At 45.9% G+C, this 27,440-nt stretch overlaps 1 protein-coding gene across 3 annotated transcripts in view; it reads left to right on the top strand.

Annotated features, from left to right (window-relative positions):
• Positions 1–25,403, top strand: part of LOC126259363 (uncharacterized transporter slc-17.2-like) — a 531,434-nt gene extending 506,031 nt beyond the window's left edge. For all 3 annotated transcript variants that reach the window (XM_049956099.1, XM_049956101.1, XM_049956100.1), the window contains 3 exons: positions 11,871–12,003; positions 19,407–19,651; positions 24,550–25,403. In XM_049956099.1, coding sequence (XP_049812056.1) covers positions 11,871–12,003; positions 19,407–19,651; positions 24,550–24,789 — 618 coding nt within the window. In that variant the 3' untranslated portion in view covers positions 24,790–25,403. The remainder of the gene's footprint in view (positions 1–11,870; positions 12,004–19,406; positions 19,652–24,549) is intronic.
• The last annotated feature ends 2,037 nt before the right edge of the window (positions 25,404–27,440 follow it).

Raw genomic sequence — 27,440 nt, 5'->3', positions numbered from 1 at the left:
CACGGCGACCCGGACACACTGGCTCGGACCCAACCATGCAGAGGCAACACTTGACCATTGGGCACCCAACATCTCTGCACAAGGATGGAACCGACCCACTTCCGGCTAGATGACCAAGTCACCAGGCCCAGAAACAGTCTAAAGACCAAATACATTTCGCCAGATGAGACGACCAACCGAACGACCAACCAACGGTCGTCCCGCTCCAATCTCCTGCCGTCGGACAGATCATGTGTGTGGCCAGCGGTCGGCAAGTACTGGCTGTCCGCGCCTCACTGGCGCTCCGTCCCCGACTGCTGCTCCGTCCCCGATATCACTGCTGCTGTGTCCCGACTGAGCTCCCAGCTGAACTCCAGACACACGACGACCCGGAAATACTGGCGATCGCTCCAGAGATAGTACGACGGCGCACTTACCGACAAGCGCTGCTGCTGCCACTCACGGGCAAGCTAACCAGCAACGTAGTGGCGCCAGTAAATCGAATTAAAAGAAAAAACGAGACTACACAACCATAAAAACAAGATGACGAGCAATAAACGGTATGAGCGCGAGCCGCGCACGGCTCAGGATGAGGGAGACGTTACTGGGAATTTGTCTTCCGGCCTCTGTCTGGTGCTGAGTGGCCCATCTTAGCTAATTTTTCTGCAAATGTGTGTGTTGCAATTGCGGTAGCAAGATCCATATTTGGAGCAGCCCGCAGCTTATTTGGTCTGCCACGTGAATTCCGTTGGCTATTTGATTATAATTTTTGGTCTCTTTTGTCGAATTAACTTTGAATGCACGAGCTGCCCAGATGAGGAAATCTTGCTGCGTTTTCTCCATGTTGTCTTCCTTATAATTGAATTGCGTGCAACATAAAGACAAAAAAAATCTGTTATACTCAGAACTGTCTTAGATTTCAGGATCCGTTATTTGACCTTCAACTTTCCCGTGGTTAGGCGACCCACAAGTAACAAATATAACCTGTTATATATACCTAAGTTCTCGCTTTTAATGTGACCATGTTTTCGTTGTGCACAGAGGTCAAACACAGTCAACTGCTGTTCGAAGAAAAGAGAGACATCATCGAGTTTCAACCTAACCGACATCGAGCAAGGCGCTGCTAAATGTGTTTTTCGAACAGGCTTGGTGTGCTCAACAGAGGCATACCGACACTGGAGCACATTACCGAAATCTCCTGACGAGGTTTTTGGAGGCCGTCAAAGCGACGTATTCCGGGACGCTGTCCAAGGGCCAGCCAAAATGCCGGACTCTACAGCCAACGTCACGGACAAGTCAGTCACCATTGACAAAACTGTCACGTTGAAAGGAACATATCTAATGATGAATTGACACCTTCACTAAGTTTCATGGCTGCTTATTGATTTTTTCTTTACTGAGGGGACGATTAAAATTTAACGACTATCATTGGGTACGTGATTGTTGCGTGGGCCATATGATCACTGTGGCTTGATAACACTGGACTACTGCACCGCGGATTCACCGAAAATTGTATAGGCTGTTGACTTGTTTATGCAGTTCTGCGCTCAAGAGTTGATAACCGAAAAAAACCATTATGGTGATGCTTCTGTATGAAACATGTACGTAATCCCTCTATTTAATGGTGTAAGTGCTTTATATGACCAGTTAGGATGGTTGGGGCCTTACAAATCACTGACTACCATACACTATGTGCAATTTATTGTACCCTCAGTGCGCATGCTCCCCAAGTACTTCACATCAGAGATTAAGCACCTGTCCACAGTACGGGATCGCACTCATCTAGTGTCCTAGCTGTGCGCATCCACAAAACAAAACCATTCGCTAATTCTTTCTCCGCTACTGCCGTCCCCGCTGGAACAAGTTAGCCTGTATTCTGCGGACACTACAGTTACCTGTTTCAATTAAGAAAAAACTGGAGCATTTCCATCGTAATATTTCCCCGAAAAATTAAAAAATACGGCCAGGTCTCTCTGACAAACAGTAGAGCATAGTTATACTCTTTCTCCCGTCAGTTACTCTTCCTTCTCATCTCGTTTCTCACTCACTCACGCCACTTCCCTTCCCCCTCTCTTCATTACTTGTGTTTCTACCACGTCCCCCTTTCTCTGCCTCTCCACCCCTCTCTCATTGGCACAACTGGCACGTTACACTGAGGTGACAGAAGTAAAGGGATAACGGTATACACGTATACAGATGGCGGTAGTGTGGTTGTGCATGGGCGGAGCTGTTATTTGTTCTCAGCATTTGTACTCATGTGACTCATCTGAAAAACTTTCCCTCATGATTATCGCCGGACGACGGGAATTAATTGACTTTGAACGCGGAATGGTAATTAGAGCTAGATGTATGAGACATTCCATATCGGGAATAGTTACGGAATTCAGTATTCCGTGATATACAGTGTCAAGAGTGTACCGTGAATACCGAATTTCAGGTATTTCCTCTCACCAGAAAAACGCAACGGGCATCACTCAACGACCAAGAGCAGCTGCGTTTGCGTAGAGTTGTCAGTACTAACAGACAAGCAACACTGCGTGAAAGAACCACATAAATCAATGTGGGACGTACGACAAACGTATCCGTTAGAGCATGAGGTGAAATATTGTGTGGGTGTTGTGTGCTGTCCTTAGGTCAGTTAGGTTTAAGTAGTTCTAAGTTCTAGGGGACTGATGACCATACATGTTAAGTCCCATAGTGCTCGAGCCATTTGAACCATTTTGAAATATTGCGTTAATGGACTATGGCAGCAGACGAATGACGCGACTGCCTTTACTAACAGCCCGACATCACCTGCAGCTCCTCTCCTGAGCTCGTGACCATGTCGGTCGGATCCTAGACGGCTGGAACACCGTGGGCTGATCAGATGTGTCCCGATGTCAGTTGCTAAGAGCTGATGGCAGAAAATTCTGCTGCCGTAGCCCATTAAATAATTCGAATGTGGCGCAAACCCACCAAGGCCATTGCTAACAGCAATTCAGTCATAGGCTCCATAACAGTGTAGGCTGTGTTTACATGAAATGAACTGGGTCCTCTGGTCCAACTGAACCCAAAATTGACAGGAAATGGTTATGTTCGACTACTTGTAGACCATCTGCAGCCATTCGTGGACTTCATGTTGTCAGACAACGGTGGAATTTTTATGAATGACAGTGCGCCGTGTCACTGGGCCACATTTGTTCGCAACATTCTGGACTGTTCGAGCGGATGATGTCTCCTACTTGGGCCGCCCGACAGGAATCCCTTCGAACATTTATGGGGCATAAGCAACAGGTCAGTTTGTGCACAAAATTCTGCACGGGCAATACGTATTCAATTGTGGACGGTTATGAGGCTGCATGGATTAATATTTCTGAATGGGACTTCCAACGACTTGTTGAGTCCATGCGATGTCGAGCTGCTGCATTATGCCGGGCAAAAGGAGGTCCGACACAATTTTAGGAGGTGTCCCATGAGTTTTTTCAGCTCAGTATAAATTCACTTGGCTGTAATTACTCTTTATTCTTCTACTTTTCGAGGATGAATATAAACTGTGCCCTTTGTCTGCTGTAGTTATTACTGTTGTCACTATTCATGTCAAGTTATCTCTATGTGTTTGATATCATATTAATCATAAGGCCGCTTTTAACATGCCGTGTCGTGATGGACCTAATGTGCACTTTGTAGAACACCTGACTGGATGGAAGACACGGCCTAGACGCTGTAATAGTTATTGGATAAATGAATAAAAAAATAAATCCATCACTGGCATCGCTAAAAGACGAATTGGAAGTGGCACATGGTGACATGCAATATGAATCGAAAGCGACCGATATTAGCATCGAAACCCTGGTACTGTGGATCGGTAGGCTGATGACATGTAAGTCCAAACTTTGTCGAATGGAACGCTGTAACACCGCCTAAAAAGCTTTAGGATCCTTCCCCATGGCTTTATGTTGTGAGATATCATTAAACCTAGGACACTAAAGATGTAAAAATTTTACGTTGCTACTAAACCATTTAAAGTTTACTACTCGACATTTTATTCAAAGGAAGTCATAAGTTATAAGTTATGCGTTAGTTAATTACCATTGTATGATGTCCAATGGTATGTTACGCATCAAATTGAAACAAAATGTCCCGTATTATATACTTCTGCAATAGTGAATTTTACGAGGGTTAGTAACCTAGGGTTAATCGTCCTACACACTTATTTACATATGTCCGCATTTATGCATAAAGGATGGAGAGGCAGACTAATATAATCTGGTGACATAGTTTGTTAGTTGCTACAGGTGACCAGAACTAACTGACAACATGCACGTGCACATAAAATCATTTTTAGTCACAGAGAAAATTATCCATTCATCCTCTCGTTATGGAAAATAGAGATGTCTTTTCGTGTGAAAGTAATTCAGCACAAAATGTGTAAAACATTTCACTCCACAATTCGCTTGGTGCAGTAATACTTTTGAGAAGACGTACATAAAAAAAAATTGATTTTACACTATAGACTAGTTTGATAAGGATAAGGGCAAAGTGTTCAGTGTGGCTTTAAAATATTGGACAATTGCGGCGCAGATACACGGAAAATTGTGTAACTTGTTGCTCTTGTCATGTGAACGTACTGTTCTATTACTGTATATTTCATTGAAATTCCATAATAGCACTCACATGATGGATAAACGAAGAACACTCGACCACACAGCAACTTCTGTTTTGACAAATACGACTCTGTAATTACAGTATATATTTAAATACATTATTTCGAGCAAATGTTTAGCCCCCCCTCTCCCCCGAAATAATAGCTCATTTTTACTCTTGTGAACCTTGTGATCATTATGGTCTATTAAACAGTATTGTTTCTTAGCGTCTTGTGTTTCTGTAGTGTGTAGATTCGCTTACCTGCAAATATCGATTGCAGTGTTTTGCACATAGGTGACAGGACAAACACGTCCCCGTATTTTACAAACATTTCATTCAGTTTTGGCGGTTGGAGCTGGGAACTTCGCCTGTTAGCTAAATGAGGCGACAGCAGCGGCACTCGGCCACCATTTACCATTAACATTGCAAAACCAAAATGAATGAGATTTTCACTCTGCAGCGGAGTGTGCGCTGATATGAAACGAGGTACTGGCAGAAGTAAAGCTGTGAGTACCGGGCGTGAGTCGTGCTTCGGTAGCTCAGTTGGTAGAGCACTTGCCCGCGAAAGGCAAAGGTCCCGAGTTCGAGTCTCGGTCGGGCACACAGTTTTAATCTGCCAGGAAGTTTCATTGCAAAACCAAGATTAACACGCCGACCTCGTGAAGATACGGCATAAAGGCTAGGAAAAACGAGAAGAAGAAATATAAGCGAGTGAAAATAACCGGAATACGTTAATTTATTTACCTGTGAGATCTGAACTGATATGAACAGCAAACTATCTAAACTACTGGCCATTAAAATTGCTACACCACAAAGATGACGTGCTACAGACGCGAAATTTAACCGACAGGAAGAAGATGCTGTGATATGCAAATGATTAGCTTTTCAGAGCATTCACACGAGGTTGGCGCCGGTGGCGACACCTACAACGTGCTGACATGAGGAAAGTTTCCAACCGATTTCTCATACACAAACAGCAGTTGAACGGCGTTGCCTGGTGAATCGTTGTTGTGATGCCTCGTGTAAGGAGGAGAAATGCGTACCATCACGTTTCCGACTTTGATAAAGGTCAGAAATTAGCCTGTCGCGATTGAGGTTTATCGTATTGCGACACTGCTGTTCGCGTTGGTCAAGATCCAATGACTGTTAGCAGAATATGGAATCGGTGGGTTCAGCAGGGTAATATAGAGTGCCGTGCTGGATGTCAACTGCCTCGTATCACTGGCAGTCAAGATGACAGGCACCTTATCCGCATGGCTGTAGCGGATCGTGCAGCCACGTCTCGATCCCTGAGTCAACAGATGGGGACGTTTGCAAGACAACAACCATCTGCACGAACAGTTCGACGACGTTCGCATCAGCATGGACTATCATCTCGGAGACCGTGGCTGCGGTTACCCTTGACGCTGCCTCACACACAGGAGCGTCTGCGATGGTGTACTCAACGACGAACCTGGGTGCACGAATGGCAAAACGTCATTTTTTTCGGATGAATCCATGTTCTGTTTACAGCATCATGATGGTCGCATCCGTTTTCGGCGACATCGCGGTGAACGCACGTTGGAAGCGTGTATTCGTCATCGCCATACTGGCGTATCACCCGGCGTGATGGTATGGGGTGCCACTGATTTCACGTCTCGGTCACTTCTTGTTCGCACTGACGGCACTTTGAACAGTGGACGTTACATTTCAGATGTGTTACGACCCGTGGCTCTACACTTCATGCGATCCCTGCGAAACCCTTCATTTCAGCTAGACAATGCACTACCGCATGTTGCAGGTCCTGTACGGGCCTTTCTGGATACAGAAAATGTTCGACTGCTGCTCTGGTCAGCACATTCTCCAGATCTCTCACCAATTGAAAACGTCTGGTAAATTGTGGCCAAGCAACTGGCTCGTCTCAGTACGCCAGTCAGATGTACTCTTGATGAACTGTGGTATCGTGTTGAAGCTGCATGGGCAGCTGTACGTGTACACACCATCCAAGCTCTGTTTGACTCAATGCCCAGGCGTACCAAGGCCGTTATTACGGCCAGAGGTGGTTGGCTCAAATTGCTCTGAGCACTATGGGACTTAACTGCTGAGGTCATCAGTCTCCTAGAACTCAGAACTACTTAAACCTAACTAACCTAAGGACATCACACACATCCATGCCCGAGGCAGAATTCGAACCTGCGACCGTAGCGTTCGCGCGGTTCCAGACTGTAGCGCTTAGAACCGCTCGTTCACACTGGCCGGCCCAGAGGTGGTTGTTCTGAGTACTGATTTCTCAGGATCTATGCACCCAAATTGCGTGAAAATGCAAATACATGTCAGTTCTAGTATATTTGTCCAATGAATACCCGTTTATCATCTGCATTTCTTCTTGGTGTAGCAATATTAATGGCCAGTATTGTATTTAACTTAGTAAACTATACTTCCTTTTTCCCAATTTGAATTCTCATCCACGTAACATCTAAATACCTAGGCGATTCTGGAACTTATTTTACGTAAGGGCATCTTCTTCATTTACCGTTATAGCTGTTCCAGGCACCTAATGTGTTACAGAATTAATAATTTACACACTGAATCTACCGTTCTGCAGCGAACTGAGTGCCGTTTTGAAACGTCCTTGCAGGTTAAAACTCCGTTCCGGACCGGGACTATAAAACCCGGGCCCTGCCTTTTCGCGATCAATTATCTTACTGGCTATTTATTTTTTTCTTTCTTTTTTAACTTTCCAGGCACGGCTCAAGTCCTGTCGTCACAGCTTCTTTACCTGGGCGACTACCTCAGGCCTACCTTCGAAACTTCACAGTATTTCTGCCTAAACTGCGGGAGTAGAATTCCAGGAAGAAAGGGCATTGCGGAGAAATGGCTTAGCTACAGCCTGGTGGATTGCTCCCAGAAAGTATTTTTCACTCTGCATCGAATGTCGGCTGTTTTGAAAGGTTCCAAGTCCGAGTCACGGTCTGGTTCACAGTTTCAGTCAGTCAGGAAATACATTACAGTAGAACTTTTCTAATCTGTCCGCTACAGGACCGAAAGCACGATCGGAACACAAAAAATGTAGGATTATCGGAGGATCACTTTTATTGTCCCGTAAAATCACAGTACTAACTAAACTCCACACGAACAGGCCATGAAGGCCCAACGGTACCTGCCGTGTCATTTCAGCTCACGGGCGTCACTGGATGCGGATGTGGAGGCGCGTGTGGTCAGCACACCGCTTTCCCCTCCATATGTCAGTTTAAGTGGCCGTAGTCGCTACTTTTCAATTAATAGCTACTCAGTTTGCCTCACAAGGGCTGAGTGCCCCCCGTTCACCAACAGCGCTCGGCAGACCGGATGGCCACCCATCCAAATGCTAGCCCAGCCCGACAGCGCTTAACTTCGATGATCTGACGGGGATCGGTGTTACCATTGCGGCAAGGCTGTTGACAAAATCACAACACAGGAAAGCAAATTTTTAATATTCAACTAGAATGCTACCTAAAATACAGGGTGATTCAAAAAGAATACCACAACTTTAGGAATTTAAAACTCTGCAACGACAAAAGGCAGAGCTAAGCACTATCTGTCGGCGAATTAAGGGAGCTATAAAGTTTTATTTAGTTGTACATTTGTTCGCTTGAGGCGCTGTTGACTAGGCTGAAATGGAAACAAATGAATCTTTCGTTTCAAAGATTGTGTTTAGTTCAAATGGTTCAAATGGCTCTGAGCACTATGGGACTCAACTGCTGAGGTCATTAGTCCCCTAGAACTTAGAACTAGTTAAACCTAACTAACCTAAGGACATCACAAACATCCATGCCCGAGGCAGGATTCGAACCGCACGGCCACTTCGGCCGGCTTGTGTTTAGTGATGAAGCAACTTTCCACACTAACGGGAAAGTCAACCGTCACAATGTCTGTATATGGGGCACTGAGAATCCGCGGGAAACAACTCAGTATGAACGTGACTCGCCTAAGGTGAACGTTTTCTGTGCCATTTCAGCCAATAAAGTTTTTGGTCCCTTTTTCTTCGAAGGTGCTACTGTAACTGGACTACAGTATCTGGAGATGTTAGAGAATTTGCTGTTCCCTCAGCTCGAACAAGAAGCACAACAATTCATATTTCACTAGGATGGAGCGCCACCACATTGGCACTTATCTGTCCGTAACTACCTGAACGTCAACTACCCGAGGCGATGGATCGGCCGCCAGGCAGCCCGTGACAGAGCACTTCATCACTGGCCTCCAAGAAGCCCTGATCTTACCCCCTGCGATTTTTTCTTATGGGGGTATGTTAAGGATATGGTGTTTCGGCCACCTCTCCCAGCCACCACTGATGATTTGAAACGAGAAATAACAGCAGCTATCCAAACTGTTACGCCTGATATGCTACAGAGAGTGTGGAACGAGTTGGAGTATCGGGTTGATATTGCTCGAGTGTCTGGAGGGGGCCATATTGAACATCTCTGAACTTGTTTTTGAGTGAAAAAAAAACATTTTTAAATACTCTTTGTAATGATATATAACAGAAGGTTATATTATGTTTCTTTCATTAAATACACATTTTTAAAGTTGTGGTATTCTTTTTGAATCACCCTGTATTATTCCATGTTAAAGCAGAAACAAAACGAAAATAAAACGTTGACACACAAAAAATTCTTATAGGGAAGTGTAATGTAAAATAGTGTGTGTACTCTAAAATACATCTGTATCGTACTGTATGATATTTCTACTGTAAGTAAACGTTTAACAACTGTACCTACCTTATTACAGTAATGCAGTGACATACAGCTGATCTACAATTAACTGTTTAAAACATGAGCTAACACGGTAAAAAATGTTCTGTTCCTAAGCACGACGAAAAATATCTCTAATGAATTTTTGCTCAGCAACCAGCAACTTTCATTTTGCCGCGATGTTGCCATTACCTATAAAAAAATATCTTTTGGGGTAAACGAAGAGCTTCGTTCGATGTACTGGAAAGCTATATCAAATGCGTTTTTACCATCTGTATGTGGTACTCCCCCAAGGGCCTTGCCGCAGTGGTAACACCGGTTCCCCTCAGATCACCGAAGTTAAGCGCTGTCGAGCTGAGCTAGCACTTGGATGGGTGACCATCCGGTATGCCGAGCGCTGTTGGCAAGTGGGTGCACTCAGCCCTTGTGAGGCAACCTGAGGAGGTACTTGATTGAGAGGTAGCGGCTCAGGTCTCGGAAACTGACATACGGCGGGAGAGCGGTGTGCTGACCACATGCCCCTCCGTATCCGCATCCAGTGACGCCTGTGGTCTGAGGATGATACGGCGGCCGGTCGGTACGGATGGGCCTTCATGGCCTGTTCGGCAGGAGTTTTATGTGGTACTCGAGCCGTAGGTTCATCGTCTTCTTCGCCGTCATTATCCTCGTTCTCATAGATTCTTCGACTTACAATGTCAATGATTTGTTCGTCAGTTAAATCTTCTTCCGTTGTGCGGTCAACATCATCTGTACTGACCCACTCACTGGGCTCAACATCCTGTTCTAACGTTTGCAACTGTTTCAAAATCGCTGGAGTGTCTACGTCTTGACTTTCGTCACTTGTTACATGGTATGTTTCATCTTGTTTCTCTTCACTCATTTCTTTTGGTGTTTCATCTTTAATTTCATTCGTTTTTGAGCACAGTTTATGCCAAGATTTTCCATGTGTTGATGCCGGTATTTGTTGCCAAACTTTAGCATATAAATTACACATTTTATAGTTCTTGATTTCGTCGCTTGAAACAAGCTGCTGCCTTCTTGTGTCCTCTCTAAAATTGATCCAATGTATTTCCGACGATATCGTCTCTTCGGCCACTCACTGACCGCCTGGTCCGTGGGTTGGATTAGACATGTTACGTCGACAGGAAGAAATAAATCTTTTATTTCACTTTTTAAAGTTTATCTTCAGACTGATGAGATGTCGCACTGTCAAGTATCTACGTGACGCGTTTGAGGTGTTTTTTGTTTCCTTTAGATATTTTGTAACGGCAAAGACGCTGCATTCTATTCATGCTGACTTTTGGTTACGACAATATACAGGTAGTGATGCGATATTAACGTTTTTGAACGCCTATGGTTTCTTTGCCTTTCCGATCACAAACAACGGCATCTTGTGACTGCCATTAGCTGTACTACAGAGAGCAATAGTAATTATGTCTTTGGCAAGTTTTGTACCTGTTGCGGACTGGTTTTGTGCACGAAGAATACTTTTAGGGAGCATTTTGTAGTTCAAGCCAGACTTATCAGCGTTGTACGCCTGATCTGGGATCAGGTTAAGCTCTTTATGTAAGTTCCCAATTTCTGAACAAATTCAGTGGCAGCTGTTTCATCAGTAGACAGCTTCTCGCCCTAAATAATTACATTTTGAATGGCATGGAATTTTTTCCACCAATGTAACCAGTCTTCACTCGCTGCAAACTTTTCATTTTAAAATCAGTGCCTTTTATTTTACAATTGGTCAGGACAACGAAGTTCCTTTTCTGCTCCCCTGCTCAAACCACACCCACAAAGCATTCTCTAGAATCACACTTTTAGGCTTCTTCAAAGTCTTTCGTATTTTCAGTCCTTCCACATCATCGATCGTCACTGTATGACTTTCAAGAGCTTGCGTAGTCGTTGCCCAGTTTTTAACAGTTGTTATGCCAGCTACAACCTCAGCCGTCTTACCTAACCTTTCAAGCACTTTCAGTACTTGGTAAGGACATGTGTAGTTGACACGATAATTTAGTTTTACGCATATTAATATATGAGAAGAATACTGTTAATAATTTAGAAAACAAATTCGTACACGGTAAACTTATACATCGAGTGAGAATCACATTATTTCATTATAAAATGATCTAACTACCAGGCCTATCAGTTGTCAACTGCTTACTGATCAACATCGCGGACGACGAGTAATCGAAAAGTCCTAACAAACACCAGGAATGTGATGGTCGGACCAAGAGTGGAGCATCCGAGATCTACTGTAATGATTTTTCCCCCTACATAAAATGGGTTATTTAGGGTAAAACTGATAAGAGACGATGGTCATAAAGAAGAGGAAAAGGAGGAGAAGGAGTAATGTTGCGAATCCCACATCATTGCGCTTTTTAGATGCTTCTGCCGTGAACACACAGACTCTTCTTTCTAATAGAATCCTTTATTATATTTGTCTCAGGGTTTCATGGGAGAAGTGTACTTTATTGTGTTCTACAGACAGACAAACTGGCTGCTACCGTGTGTCAGTCTGCAGCACATGCAGACCTGGCGTTCACTCGCTTACTCTCTTGCTTTCAGAACGGCATGCTGTCTGCGTTGCCGTACCTGGGAGTGCTGGTGGTGCGCATCATCGTCTCGCTGACGTTCACCGGCTGCCAGAAGAGGACGGGGCTCAGCCTCACCAACCTCAGAAAGCTCAACCACACTGTCGGTACGTCGCTACCCCACACATGCTGCAACAGACTCCTTGTTCTCTAGCAGGGAGTGCTCTGCGGCTGCAGAATCTCACATATGGGTTCTACGGCTGTAAAAATAGCAACCAAATTTTTTACCGTATGTATCCCGTATTGTTGAGACGCGAACAAGTTACAAACTGTTCATTAGACGTGGCCATTACACCATTACACATACACTACTGGCCATTAAAATTGCTACACCAAGAGGAAATGCAGATGATAAACGGGTATTCATTGGACAAATATATTATACTAGAACTGACATGTGACTACATTTTCACTCAATTTGGGTGCATAGATCCGGAGAAATCAGTACTCAGAACAACCACCTATGGCCGTAATAACGGCCTCGATACGCCTGGGCATTGAGTCAAACAGAGCTTGGAAGGCGTATACAGGTACAGCTGCCCATGCAGCTTCAACACGATACCACAGTTCATCAAGAGTAGTGACTGACGTATTTTGACGAGCCAGTTGCTCGGCCACCATTGACCAGACGTTTTCATTTGGTGAGAGATCTGGAGAATGTGCTGGCCAGTGCAGCAGTCGAACATTTTGTGTATCCAGAAAGGCGCGCACAGGACCTGCAACATGCGGTCGTGCATTATCCTGCTGAAATGTAGGGTTTCGCAGGGATCGCATGAAGGGTAGAGCCACGGGTCGTAAAACATTTGAAATGTAACGTCAACTGTTCAAAGTGCCGTCAATGCGAACAAGAGGTGACCGAGACGTGTAACCAATGGCACCCCATATCAGCACGCCAGTATGGCGATTCGTGCACCCAGGTTCGTCGTTAAGAACACCATCGCAGACGCTCCTGTGTGTGAGGCAGCGTCAAGGGTAGCCGCAGCCACGGTCTCCGAGCTTATAGTCCATGCTGATGCGAACGTCGTCGAACTGTTCGTGCAGATGGTTGTCTTGCAAACGTCCCCATCTGTTGACTCGGGGAGCGAGACGTGGCTGCACGATCCGTTACAGCCATGCAGATAAGATGCCTCTCATCTCGACTGCTATAGATACGAGGCCGTTGGGATCCAGCACGGCGTTCCGTATTACCCTCGTGAACCCACCGATTCCATATTCTGCTAACAGTCATTGGATCTTGACCAACGCGAGCAGAAGTGTCGCGATACGATAAACCTCAATCGCGACAGGCTACAATCTGACCTTTATCGAAGTCGGAAACGTGATGGTACGCATTTCTCCTCCTTACACGAGGCATCACAACAACGATTCACCAGGCAACGCCGTTAAACTGCTGTTTGTGTATGAGAAATTGGTTGGAAACTTTCCTCATGTCAGCACGTTGTAGGTGTCGTCACCGGCGCCAACCTTGTGTGAATGCTCTGAAAAGCTAATGATTTGCATATCACAGCATCTTCTTCCTGTCGGTTAAATTTCGCGTCTGTAGCACGTCATCTTCGTGGTGTAGCAATTTTAATGGCCAGTAGTGTAAGAACCTGTTTGATTCCGCATCAAGCTGTGCATATAACGTGCTCGTTAATTCGCCATTTGAGTGGAATCTCTTTCTTGAGCAGACTTTTCTCTTTTACTTACTGAAGAACATCGTTACCACAAGAGCGGATTCAAATACAACTTTCTCTGTCACTCCCACTTTTAACATGCCACATTTTTGTGATTTTAATTTTATATATATATATATATATATATATATATATATATATATAATACATAAACACACACACACACACACACACACACACACACACACACACACACACACACACACTGCACACCTGCCTAACATAGTGTAGAGCCCTTCGAGAACGCAGAAGTGCCGCAACACGACGTGGTATGGATTCGACTAATGCCTGGAGTACTTTTCAATGCCAATAAACTTTGCCAATAGCCGTACACTTTAAGATATTTTATTTTATTCTGCAAGCAAGCAGTTTCGGCAATTCATTTTGCCATCTTCAGGCCCCATACGCTTTTTTCAGATCGACGAGCTTATCGTATAGCACCTTAAAACTGAAATCGTGAATTCCAGTCGTTGTGAAGCTGCTTCATAAGAAAGCGTGAGTTGCTATTAAACATTAGCCATGTTTTAAGATAACGATAATAATTTGTTTACAATAAAATATGTAAAATATGTTAGTATAGTAATAGTAATTTGTTGACACCAGTGAGTAATACACTTGCATTAGCATACCGTCCAAGTAATTGCAATTCACAGAAATTTAGCTTTTAGAAAGCTGCATCCGAAAATATTGAGAAGTAAATGGGTCACGCAATTAATTTTAAAATTGCAATAGCCACAAAGCTGCGGGTCTCTGATAGCGCCATAATTTACATGACCTAAAATCGAAGTGTGCACTCAGTTGTCAGTATTTTACACAGTACTAAGATTGTGAAAATTGGTACGCAAACCATTGTTGTACAAGCTAATAAATGAGGGACATGCTGTTTTTTGTAGCCTGGGTCAGTACGTCTGTTCCGGTGTCATTGTTAAGAGCTGAAATTGCAGGAGTTGAACTCGTATCAAATACGTTCGGGAAATCGGTGTTTCTGGTTTATTTTTGTCCTTAGTGGAGAGTCTTCCCCTTCTGTTTTCCTTACTCAACTTCTTTAGTTTGCCTGTTTTACCTGTGGTTTCACAAACTTGCCAAAGGGAGCGTTTCCTGACTGGAATCTTATAGGTCGTCACAAGTCTGTCAACATGAGCAAGTAACTATAGCAACTGTAAAGACTACTACATTAAACATAGCCTGGGTCAATACGTCTGTTCCGGCGTCATTGTTAAGAGCTGAAATTGCAAGAGTTGAACTCGTATCAAAATAACTGCCCACTGAATCGCCACTTCAGTGCCTCACGTACGCAACTACAGGGTCACATGGCTGCGTGCAACGGAAAGGCACGGTGATGTACACTCATGCTCATAAATTAAGGGCTGCAAATGGAGAAGTCCAATGAGATAAGTGAAACTGACAAGGGCAGATTATTATTACGCAGAGCCTGCGAACGAGTATCTCCAAAACGACGAAACTGGTCGAATGTTCACTTGCTATTACTGTCATTTGCATCTACGGAAAAAGTTATGAGGACCGTGACACTACCGCTAGACGCTTAATTGTTGGATGCCCATGACTCTCCGCAGACCGAACGAGGTGGCTCAGTGGTTAGACACTGGACTCGCATTCAGGAGGACGACGGTTCAATCCCGCGACCGGCCATCCTGATTTAGGTTTTCCGTGATTTCCCTAAATCGCTCCAGGCAAATGCCGGGATGGTTCCTTTGAAAGGGCACGGCCGACTTCCTTCCGCATCCTTCCCTAATCCTATGAGACCGATGACCACGCTGTCTGGTCTCCTTCCCCAAACAACCCAACCCAACCAACTCTCCGCAGAACGTGGGTTTCGGAGAGTTGTCTGCTCTGTAAAGTAGGATAGATGGTGATCTGTGCCATCTCTGCCAATAGAGCACAATGTTGGTGCACGCACAGATGCTTCGGAGCACACAGTTGATGGTACATTGTTGAACATTGAGCTCCGAGGCAGACCGTTCCTGTGTTCACATGCTGACCCAACGACATTGTTAATTACGATTGAGGTGGGCACGGAACCATTGAGATTTGACCACCGATCAAGGAAAACGTGACGACGGATGAATCACATTTTTGCTACACTAGGTCGATGGTCGTCTCCACAAACGCCATCATCGAGGTGCAGCGCAACGCGGACACAGGCTGGTGGGGGCAGCGTTATGGTGTAGGAGGCATTATACTGCCCTTGTATGGGACCTGTGGCAGTAATCGAAGAGACAGAAAGTGGTGCCACACAACGTGGCACTACACAAAACTGGCGCTAATAGCATAGGCACTTAGGGAACACACACGAAACAGATCTGTAAGTCCACGATACAGGTGATAAGTTGAGGAAAGCGTCCCGAAGCATATGTGCTACAAAACGCCACTGTTTCCTGCGAATGTAGCAGGACATCAATATGGGATATGATCACCGTGCACACGTACACAGGCCGCACAACGGGTTGGCATAATCTGGATCAGGTGGTCGAGCAGCTGCTGGGGTATAGCCTTCCATTCTTCCATCAGTGCCTATCGGAGCACCTGAAGTGCCGTAGAGGTTTGAAGACGTGCAGCGATACGGCGACCGAGAACATCCCAGACGTGCTCGATGGGATTTAGGTGTGGAGAACAAGCAGGCCACTCCATTCGCTTGATATCTTCTGTTGCAAGGTACTCCTCCACGACGGCAGCTTGGTGGGGCTGTGCGTTACCATCCATCAGGAGGAAGGTGGGACCCACTGCACCCCTGAAAAGGCGGACATACTGGTGCAAAATGACGTCCCGCTACTCCTGACCTGTTACAGTTCCTCTGTCAAAGACATGCAGAGGTGTACATGCACCAATCATAATCCAACCCCACACCATCAAACCACGACCTCCATACAGGTCAACGACATTAAGGGTTGGTATGTGGTTCCCGGTTCATGCCACATGAAAACCCGGCGAGAATCACTGTTCAGACTAAACCTGGACTCGTCCATGAACATAACCTGGGACGACTTTCCCAATGGTCATGTACTGTGTTCTTGACACCAGGCTTTACGGGATCTCCTGTGACCAGGTGTCATTGGAATGCACCTTACAAGTTTCCGGGCGAATAAACCATGTCTGCTCAGTCATCTGTAGACTGTGTGTCTGGAGACAACTGTTCCAGTGGCTGCAGCAAGGTCCCGAGCAAGGTTACCTGCTGTACTCCGTGGCCGTCTGCGGGCACTGATGGTGAGATATCGGTCTTCTTGTGGTGTTGTACACTGTGGATGTCCGGTAGTGTAGCGCCTGAACACGTATCCTGTCTGCTGGAATCGTTGCCATAATCTTCAGATCACACTTTGTGGCACATGTAGGGCCCGTGCTACGACACGCTGTGTTTGGCCAGCCTCCAGTCGCCCTAGAATTCTACCCCTCATAAAATCGTCAGTATGTGTTCTTTGAGCCATTTTCAACGAATAGTCGCCATTAGCACATCTGAAAACGTCTGCACACTTACTCGCTGCACCGTACTCTGACATGCACCAACACACCTCTGCGTATGTGGACAGCTGCCAGCGCATGGTCATACCCCGGGGTGACTGAAACCCGCAAACCGCCCAGCAGGGCGTTGTTTCACCGTGTATCAGTATTATCCTTAATTTATGAGCATGAGTGTACTTCGCTGCGCAAAATGTAAGGGTGAAAGTGATTTCCGCATGATGTGTCATTGCCAGGACACTTATCTTGATGAAATTTGGAGCTTACATAGAAAGAACTGCTACAGTACAGTACAGTATAGTACAGTGCAGATGGTAACAGAAAGAAATACACAATGCGACAAACAGAAATGACAGTTTCATTCAGAGAATTTAATTACACTAAAGTCACCGTGATTTATGATGGGCCTTTTGGACATACCGACAGGCCCTAAATGATTCTTAATCGGATGTTCAACCACAACGGATGGCAATGGATGTTCTGCAAAGTGCTGCCTTACTGGTCACACGGTTAGTAAGCAGTTCTTGTGGTAGGGCGTTCCATTCCTGCGTAAGGCGTTGTTGTCAACTGCTAGATGGTCGTTGGTGGGTGTGGACGTGCTGCAACACGCCCCCTCAACGCATACCCCGCGTGCTCCATGGGATTTAAGTTTCGGGGTGGGCGGACTGAAGCGCCTAGAACCGCTCGGCCACCACGGCCGATGAATCAGGGATCCTACAGATTGTTGGTACGTTTGTGGAGGTATCTATGACAGGTCTTGCAATACGCGTAAATGATGGACTGCTGATTTGCGTACGTGGTGGTGGCACTCGAAAGCGACACAGGTGGGTTCCATAGGATTTACATCAGGCGAATTTGCTCGCCGAGACATGAACAAGAATTCACTTTAACAGCCGTAGCACGGTTCTGGCTCCGAGACATGGGAAATTATACTGCTGAAAGGTTATATCGCCGTAGGAGAAGGCATCAAGCACGAAGGGATTCAGGTGGTTGGCAGCTGTCAGTGTCTCTTCTATTACTGCCACAGGTCCCATACAAGGGCAGTATAATGCCTCCTACACCATAACGCTGCCCCCACCAGCCTGTGTCCGCGTTGCGCTGCACCTCGATGATGGCGTTTGTGGAGACGACCATCGACCTAGTGTAGCAAAAATGTGATTCATCCGTCGTCACGTTTTCCTTGATCGGTGGTCAAATCTCAATGGTTCCGTGCCCACCTCAATCGTAATTAACAATGTCGTTGGGTCAGCATGTGAACATAGGAACGGTCTGCCTCGGAGCTCAATGTTCAACAATGTACCATCAACTGTGTGCTCCGAAGCATCTGTGCGTGCACCAACATTGTGCTCTATTGGCAGAGATGGCACAGATCACCATCTATCCTACTTTACAGAGCAGACAACTCTCCGAAACCCACGTTCTGCGGAGAGTTGGTTGGGTTGGGTTGTTTGGGGAAGGAGACCAGACAGCGTGGTCATCGGTCTCATAGGATTAGAGAAGGATGCGGAAGGAAGTCGGCCGTGCCCTTTCAAAGGAACCATCCCGGCATTTGCCTGGAGCGATTTAGGGAAATCACGGAAAACCTAAATCAGGATGGCCGGTCGCGGGATTGAACCGTCGTCCTCCTGAATGCGAGTCCAGTGTCTAACCACTGAGCCACCTCGTTCGGTCTGCGGAGAGTCATGGGCATCCAACAATTAAGCGTCTAGCGGTAGTGTCACGGTCCTCATAACTTTTTCCGTAGATGCAAATGACAGTAATAGCAAGTGAACATTCGACCAGTTTCGTCGTTTTGGAGATACTCGTTCGCAGGCTCTGCGTAATAATAATCTGCCCTTGTCAGTTTCACTTATCTCATTGGACTTCTCCATTTGCAGCCCATATCTTCGCTAGGGTGACCCCGCGTCCGTGTATGCTCCGCTTATATACTTTTGTTACCGCGTCACGTGTCCGCAACGCCACCAGGCGCCATCCAACTTCGCGGTGGGCAGTGGTCATAATGTTTTGGCTTATCAGTGTATGTTACTACATCTTGCACAATATTAGATCGTAGAATAATTACTTTACGCTCCTACTCGCGTCAACAGGGGCCACGTCACCCGACTTGTACATGTTCACCGTTAAAGCGGATCACGCAGTAAAATTGCATCTTTTCTGCTGGTGCCAAAAGTTCACTCCTCTCCCGTGCCACCTGTGATCTTGGGTCCAAAAGATAAGGGTGTAGGTACGGTATCAACAAGACAAGGGTGCTTCATCAAGGAAATTTTAAACCCTCAATGATTAATTTTATTTTTCTTAAATTTAAATGTGTGGGTTTGAGAGGTGTGTGCTGAGCTAGAGGCGGGGCTGTACTTGTGCGCCAGGCACGCTGGGGGCGGCGGCGAGCCTGGTGGGCGTGGCGTCGCTCTCGTGCCAGCAGCAGTTCTGGGCGGTGCTGGTGCTGACTGCGGGCCAGGCGGTCACCGACCTCGCCTTCACGGGCGGCTACGTGCTCTCCTTCCTCGACCTGGCGCCTCGGCTCGCCGGCACCCTCACCGGCGCCGCCAACGCGCTCGGCAACCTGCCCGGCGTGCTCGCGCCCACCATGGTCGGCTACCTCACCACCAACGTGAGTACACGGCTGCCGCCGTCCACAACTCTCCGTCTCAGTTACCAGCCACATCACACCCGAGATACCGGAAACGCCTAATAGTTACCTATCCTATCCTGTCAAGTAACGTGGCTCTTACTCCAAATGGCTCTGAGCACTGTGGGACTTAACATCTGGGGTCATCAGTCCCCTAGAACTTAGAACTACTTAAACCTAACTAACCTAAGGACATCACACACATCCATGCCCGAGGCAGGATTCGAACCTGCGACCGTAGCGGTCGCGCGGTTCCAGACTGAAGCGCCTAGAACCACTTGGCCACACCGGCCGGCGGCTCTTTCTCCATGGTTGTGTTTTATTTTTAATTGTACTAATTTAAATTGGAATGTATCATTACAGAGAAACACAAGGGATGCAATAAAGAAAGACAAATCCTTTGCCGGCCGCGGTGGCCGTGCGGTTCTGGCGCTGCAGTACGGAACCGCGGGGCTGCTACGGTCGCAGGTTCGAATCCTGCCTCGGGCATGGGTGTGTGTGATGTCCTTAGGTTAGTTAGGTTTAAGTAGTTCTAAGTTCTAGGGAACTTATGACCTAAGATGTTGAGTCCCATAGTGCTCAGAGCCATTTGAACCATTTGAACAAATCCTTTTCACAAATTACAGGGCGTAGCAAAAAGAATTATCCGATTTGGCGAGTCTATATTTCTGGAACTAATAAACATATACAATGAATTTTGTTTTTTGATGAACGAGAAACTCAAAAAGCTTTTTTTTGTACCTTTTCATAGATACTCAATATGTCCTCCTTGAGATGCACGGCATATGTCAATGCGGTATTCAAATTGATCCCACACTGCAGCGAGCATGTCTTGAGTTACAGCTTCTACAGCTGCTATTATGTGATGTTATGCGAATATTACGAATTCGACATGGTTGCAGCCTTCCTCCACTGCTGATCAATACATGTGCATCTACGAAAATGACCGGTAATGGAAAGTCAGTCGAGTGAAGAACGTTTCTACTGTCACTAATGCAAATTTCGCGTAGGGACCACGAAGATAAGAGAAATTATGGCTCGTACAAAGGTGTATAGACAGCCGTTTTCCCCCACTATATTTGTGAGTACAATACATTCATTGTCGTTGGTAACGGAGGCGCACAAACAGAGTTTTTTATAAACCCCCATGATATTTACTCACATACAGGCAGGTGACCTTTCAGGTCACTAATGTAAGGCTGAATCATTTGGTCCAGTGTGACCAGTCCATTGTTCACTTAAGGTAAATGAAGTCGTTCGAATGAGTCTCCAACTGTGGAAAAAGAAAGTTCTGAAGCATATCGAGATATATGCTTCCTGTAACAGTGCTCTCCGCATACACCTTTCCCCGTGAAACTTCACAAAACACATTAAATTTCTGAGAGTCCCTCTCATGTTGTACAACTTCATGTGGTTGTTCCGTACCCCATATTCTCAAATTATGACGGTTCACCTTTCCATTTAAATGGACTGTTGCCTCGTCACTAAACACTAAGCGTGGAACAAAACTGCCATCCTTCAACTTGCCAAGAACGAAATTTCAGAACTCGACACGTTGTATTTCGCCTCCACGATTCACTTGCAGCAGCTGAATTTTGTATGGTTTCATGTGTAAAGGGCGACGTAACACACGCCAGACGGACATCAGGGGCACGTTGAGTTGTCGAGCTGCACGGCGAACGGATCTCTGCGGGCTGCTTGGAAAAACTATGGCCGATGCGTACGATATCTGTGTCAGACACTTGGGGAGGGCCCGGCGATTTGCCTTTACACAAACAAACTGTTTCTCGGAATTGCTCATGCGCATCATCTAATGCTCTTGTGCTGTAGGGGGATCCACACCATACTCAGTACGAAAGTGACGGTGAACAGTTATTACTGACCGAAACTGTGAAAAACGTAGAACACGAAACGCTTTCTGTTGTCCCGACACTATCGGCGCACACTCCTGCTACCTAGCGGGACCCATGTAACTCTAGAACTCAACATCTGAGGTCATCAGTCCCCTAGACTTAGAACTACTTAAACCTAACTAACCTAAGGACATCACACACATCCATGCCCGAGGCAGGATTCGAACCAGCGACCGTAGCGGTCGCGCGGTTCCAGACTGAGGCACCTAGAACCGGTCGGCCACACCGGTACTGGTAACAAACACTAAACAATGGTATGCCGGCCGTTGTGGCCGAGCGGTTCTAGGCGCTTTAATCCGGAACAGCGCTGCTGCTACGGTCGCAGGTTCCAATCCCGCCTCGGGCATGGATGTGTGTGATGTCCTTAGGTTAGTTAGCTTTTAGTAGTTCTAAGTCTAGGGGACTGATGACCTCAGATGTTAAGTCCCATAATGCTCAGAGCCAAACAATAGTATACAACATGACGGAGAATGTGGAAGGCTCAACCTTCACAGCAAAAACCATTACGTCCGTAGAGTGCATAGTCAATGTATGCAAAGTTGGGCGATGGAAAAAGAAATGTGTGCAATGTAACAAGGACGCTCCTATAATCAACGAGCAAAAGCGAGACGCTGGCCCGAAAGCGAAATACCGTCGAGGCGAGATGCAGAAGGCTTACCAGCAAATCAGCACAACACAGAGCCAGCCAGATGAGCTGCAGCAGCCACCGGCCGCACTGCACACGCAGACAAAGGTGGTGAAGCAAAGTGGACGGCGCAGAAGAATGTTGAAAAGTAGGTGGATTGATAATAGACGAGGAAAGGAATATATGTAAAACACTGACAAGGAGGAGGGGCAGGATGATAGGATATATATTAAAACATCAGAAAATAACTTCCATTATACTAGAGAGAGCTCGAGGGGATAAAAACTGTAGAGGAAGTCAGAGACTGGAATATATCCAGTATGTAACTGAGGACGTAGGTTGAAAATGCTACTCTGAGATTAAAAGGTTGACACAGGAGAGGAATGTGTGGCGGGCTTCATCAAACCAGTCAAAAGACAGATGATTAAAAAAAAAGGTACCTTAAGGGCAAGTGACTTTCTCATAATGGTATATGTTGTCTCCTACATGTTTGGAAATAACTTCTACTCCTACATCTACCTGAGATCCTCCGTGCTGCCCTTATACACGTTCAGTATTCTCTATTAGTTTTGATTAGCACTGATACGAGTCCCACACATTTGAGCAATATTACAGGTGCGGCACACAACTGATATGCAGGCAGTCTCCTCTGTAGATTGACGGCATTCTTGGCTTTGGACATCAGCCACTGTCAAGCTTGGGAACTTCTTCATTAAGTAAAAGCCCCATTAGTAACTAATGGTAGGTCACAGTTTTCTGGTTACGGGTCATTTGTGTACGATTATGATGTGGAAACATCTGACAAGGCAATTAAAGACGGAAGAAGATGGAATGAAAACTGGAATTTGGGAGAGATTGATAAGGATGTTTGCCATGCCCTTCCAAAGGAACTACCGTGTCATTCTGCTTAAGTTATTTAGCTCATATATTCTCCTGTGTCACTTGTGTCATACGTCTGTACGCGAGATTTACACACTCCTAAACATCCCTAGGTCCACTGTTTTCCGATGTGATAGTGAAGTGGAAACGTGAAGGGATGCTTACAGCAGAAAAGGCCGACCTCGTCTGTTGACTGACAGAGACCACTGACAGTTGAAGAGGGTCGTAATGTGTAATAGGCAGACATCTATCCAGACAATCACACAGGAATTCTAAACTGCGTCAAGATCCACTGCAAACACTGTGACAGTTAGGCGGGAGTTGAGAAAACTTGGATGTTATGGTCGAGCGGCTGCTCATAAGCCACACATCAAGCCGGTAAATACCAAACGACGCCTCGCTTGGCGTAAGGAGCGTAAACATTGGACGATTGAACAGTAGAAAAACGTTGTGTGGAGTGACGAATCACGGCTCAAAATGTGACTATCCGATGGCAGATTGTGGATCTGGCGAATTCCCGGTGAATGTCATCTGCCATCGAGTGTAGCGGCAACAGTAAAATTTGCAACTTCTTGCTTCCCACTGTTGGAGAGCAATTCGGGGAAGGTGACTGCATCTTTCAACACGATCGAGCACGTGTTCATAATGCACGGCCTGTGGCGGAGTGGTTACATGAGAGTAACATTCCTGTAATGGACTGGCTTGCACAGAGTCCTGACCTGAATCCTATGAAACACCTTTGGGATGTTTCGGAACCTCGACTTCATGCCAGGCCTTACCGACCTACATCGATACCTCTCCTCAGTGCAGCTGAAGAATGGGCTGCCATTCCCCAAGAAACCTTCCAGCACCTGACTGAACGTACGTCTGCGAGAGTGGAAGCTGTCATCAAGGCTAAGGGTGGGACAGCACCATAGAGAATTCCAGCATTACCGATGGAGGGCGCGACGAACTTTTAAGTCATTTTCAGCCAGGTGTCCGGATACTTTTTATTCAACTTTTGAACCTTTCCTTTATTTACGTCATTGCTTCTTCTATGTTCACATTAAAACGTACAGGTAACCTTACTTAATTCTTGGTCTTCCATTCTTATGGATCAACCATATTTGGCACACACACCACTGCGAAGTAGTACAGTGGGAATAAGTACCGCCTAGCTCCCATAGGGATGGGGTAAAAAGGCTTTTGTAGCGGCTGATACCTAGGCTACCTGTGCGGCGACTGGTATACTGAGCGAATGGTATTAGAATTCATTGTAGGGCGGGGAGGGGGGGGGGTGGAATGAGATGACAGACATAGGTGCAAGTAGAAGACAGACAAAGAGAGAAGAGGGAGAAAGATATGGACCTACACTTAACAAGTTAGACATCATCAGGATCACATTCAGTCATGATAATGTGCCATACGGTGAGCTTCTGTGACAAAAATTGTTTGTGTGTGAAAGCTACTTTTGTGTCGCACAGGGTACGCGCGAGGAGTGGACTGTGGTGCTGTACGTGACGGCGGCGTTCTACGTGGTGGGCGCAGCTGTGTACCTGGTGCTGGGCAGCTCAGAGCAGCAGCCGTGGGCGCCGGGCGACGCCAAGAGCCCGGCCGACATCGAGATGGAGCCTCTGCAGCTGCCGGAGAAGGCGCCCCACCCCCGCACTGACGTCAACAGCAACGGCATTCCCCAGCAGCCCACCACCACCAAGCTGCTGTGAGCGGATTCTCCACCTCTACTCCCGGCGCCGTCCGTCGTCTTACGTCAGATAGTATTCCGCCCACGATGTTGAATACGTACATTAAACTCTGAGAAAGAAGTAGGAGAATTGATAAAATGGGACATATGTGACTCGTGGTATTCCTGGAACTCCCAACTAGAGAGTGTTTCCGTTCCACCACAATGAGGGACTGTCTTCGTCGAGCGTGTGGAGTGACGTGTCATAACTGTAGTGATCTGTTCGTGATGATTTTCATAAAGTGATTCTACGCGTAAAAACTGAAGTTTGCATTTAAAAGTGCGTCACGGGCAGTAATAAACAGAACTGAACTTTTGACCTAGAAGATTTTATTGCAGGAAACATAGCCTTTCGTGACTTCATAACTGGAGGTTGTAGAGTAGGAGTACCCATCTTCCTTACGTTACAGTGCTGAAAGGATCAGCTCACCAGTTGAGAGAAGAAAAACAAGGACAGGAGGGTACAGCAGTACAGCTTGTACTGCTGACCAAACATTCACGATAAAACATGCACATTGTGGCATCAATGAACTCTGCAAATATTTCTTATAACTGTTATTTTGTAGCGTAATAAACGTTTGATATTCTTTCCTCTTTTATTTACGTTGTGTTTGTTTAAGTTCCTTCACACGCTTTGTGGTTCATTGGTGGATAGAGGAGCGAGAAACAGATGCGGTTCGTGAACGGAGAATTCAGATATTAATTTATTCTACATCTGATATCAAACAGTAAAAGTAATTCATAACTTTGTTGGTTGTAGATGGAGCGTTAGTTGCTAACAGTAAATGTGAGCGTTGAAATGCATACAGATGCATATGTTTAGAATTCAGTCTTCAACATAATGACTTTCCCTTAGGTGGCGAGCCCTGTCGCAATGTATGTCTATAAATCTTATGAAGTGGCAAACACACAAAATATGGCTCTGTGCGTCGACGTTTGTACTTAAGTAGACCCGCCACTGGTTGCTTGCATATAAATCGCAACGGCGTAATCGCTCGTGGCGGCGCCCTCATGCCGATGTGGCCGCTATAGGAAACGCGGCGACGTGACTGGCGGCGTGCGTATTTGGAAAGTGCGGTGGACCGGATGGTGGCAAATACCGCAGTGTTATTGAATGGTCAGCATGTCTCCACTCTGTGCAGTAATGAACTGTGTTTATTTCCTAAGATTCCTTCCTGTTTGTAAGAGTCAATTCCTAATATTTGGCTCCCGTCAGTAAGGTAAATTTTTCAAGCTCTTCTTTTATTTTCGGAACCTACAATAAATGCTCAGTTTGAAACATTATTGTAATAAACTTAAGAATTCAATCTACGCTACATGAAAAAAAAAATGTGAATCACCCAGAAGGGAAGGAGGAAACGAACTGAAACTTCACGAGAGGAGATGGTATATGCCATATGGTGTTGGACTGGTGCATAAGATGGTAGCGTTTTTCCGTAAGTTTAATAAACGCAACAGATATACATAACAGAGACTTTAGTCATCAGTAATATATTCTCCTCCACTATTTACAATATTCTGCCAACGTTGGGGTAACTTTTCGATTCCACAGCCGTATGAATCATGTGGTTTCGTGGCGAACAACTCGTCGAGCCATGTTCTGAGTGCATTTTCAACAGGAAAGGAAGTCCTTTGAAGGTTTTTCTGTAGAGAACGGATAAGGCGAAAACGTTGGTGCAAGATCAGATGAATAAGCTAGATCGGGAATGTCTTCCCAACCCAACACCTGTATAGTGTTTTTTCTCAGTCTGTCAGAATGCAGGTGGGCGTTATCGTGGCGTAGCATCACTTCACGCTGTATTCCTGGTCGTTATTCTTGGGCTGCGTCTGCAAAACGTCTCAGTTGTTGACAATCAGAGTTAAAAATGATGGTTACACCACGGGAAAGCAATTCGGAGTACACAACACCGTCCCTGTGCCACCGTATGTATAACATACTGTTTCTTGGAAGCGTGCAGGTCGCTGTATGGGAAGTTGCTGTTTTTATTTGGGCTCAATCATTCCTGTCTTTTCCTTGTGCCAGCATAAAGACGCAATTTCTCGTCACCAGTAACGAAAAAGGATAGAAATCGTCGGTGTTGTTCACGAGCCAATTGATGACGAGCAAGCAGGGATTCACGTATGGCCGCCCGCTGATTTTTATGATTTTGGCTTAGTACATGCGGTTCTAGGCGCTTCAGTCCAGAACCGCGCTGCTGCTACGGTCGCAGGTTCGAATACTGCCTCGGGCATGGATCTGTGTGATGTCCTTAGGTTAGTTAGGTTTAAGTAGTTCTAAGTTCTAGGGTACTGATGACCTCCCATAGTGCTTAGAGCCATTTGAATCATTTCTTAGTGCATGCGGTACCCATACACCCGATTTTTGAACGTTCCCCAACGCCAGTTCTCGAGTGCACTGACGTGGATCATCGTTTAAACGATCTTTATCAAACCCTGGAGGTGTTCCTGAACGTGGAGAGTCATTAATGTCAAAACGACGCTCCTTTGAAAGAGAAAACAATTTTCCTGCCGTGCTCTGTCCAACGGCATTATCCCCATACACGGCGCAAATATATTTGGCTGCCTCTGCTGCTGTCATCCCTCTATTGAACTCAAGCAGACTAGTCTTTGAGTTCAATAGAGAGATCTCCAATT

This window comes from Schistocerca nitens, chromosome 5 (assembly GCF_023898315.1).
Source record: "Schistocerca nitens isolate TAMUIC-IGC-003100 chromosome 5, iqSchNite1.1, whole genome shotgun sequence".
Lineage (NCBI taxonomy): Eukaryota > Metazoa > Arthropoda > Insecta > Orthoptera > Acrididae > Schistocerca > Schistocerca nitens.
The sequence above is the reverse complement of the archived record's forward strand: the minus strand, read 5'-3'. Positions and strand labels throughout refer to the sequence as shown.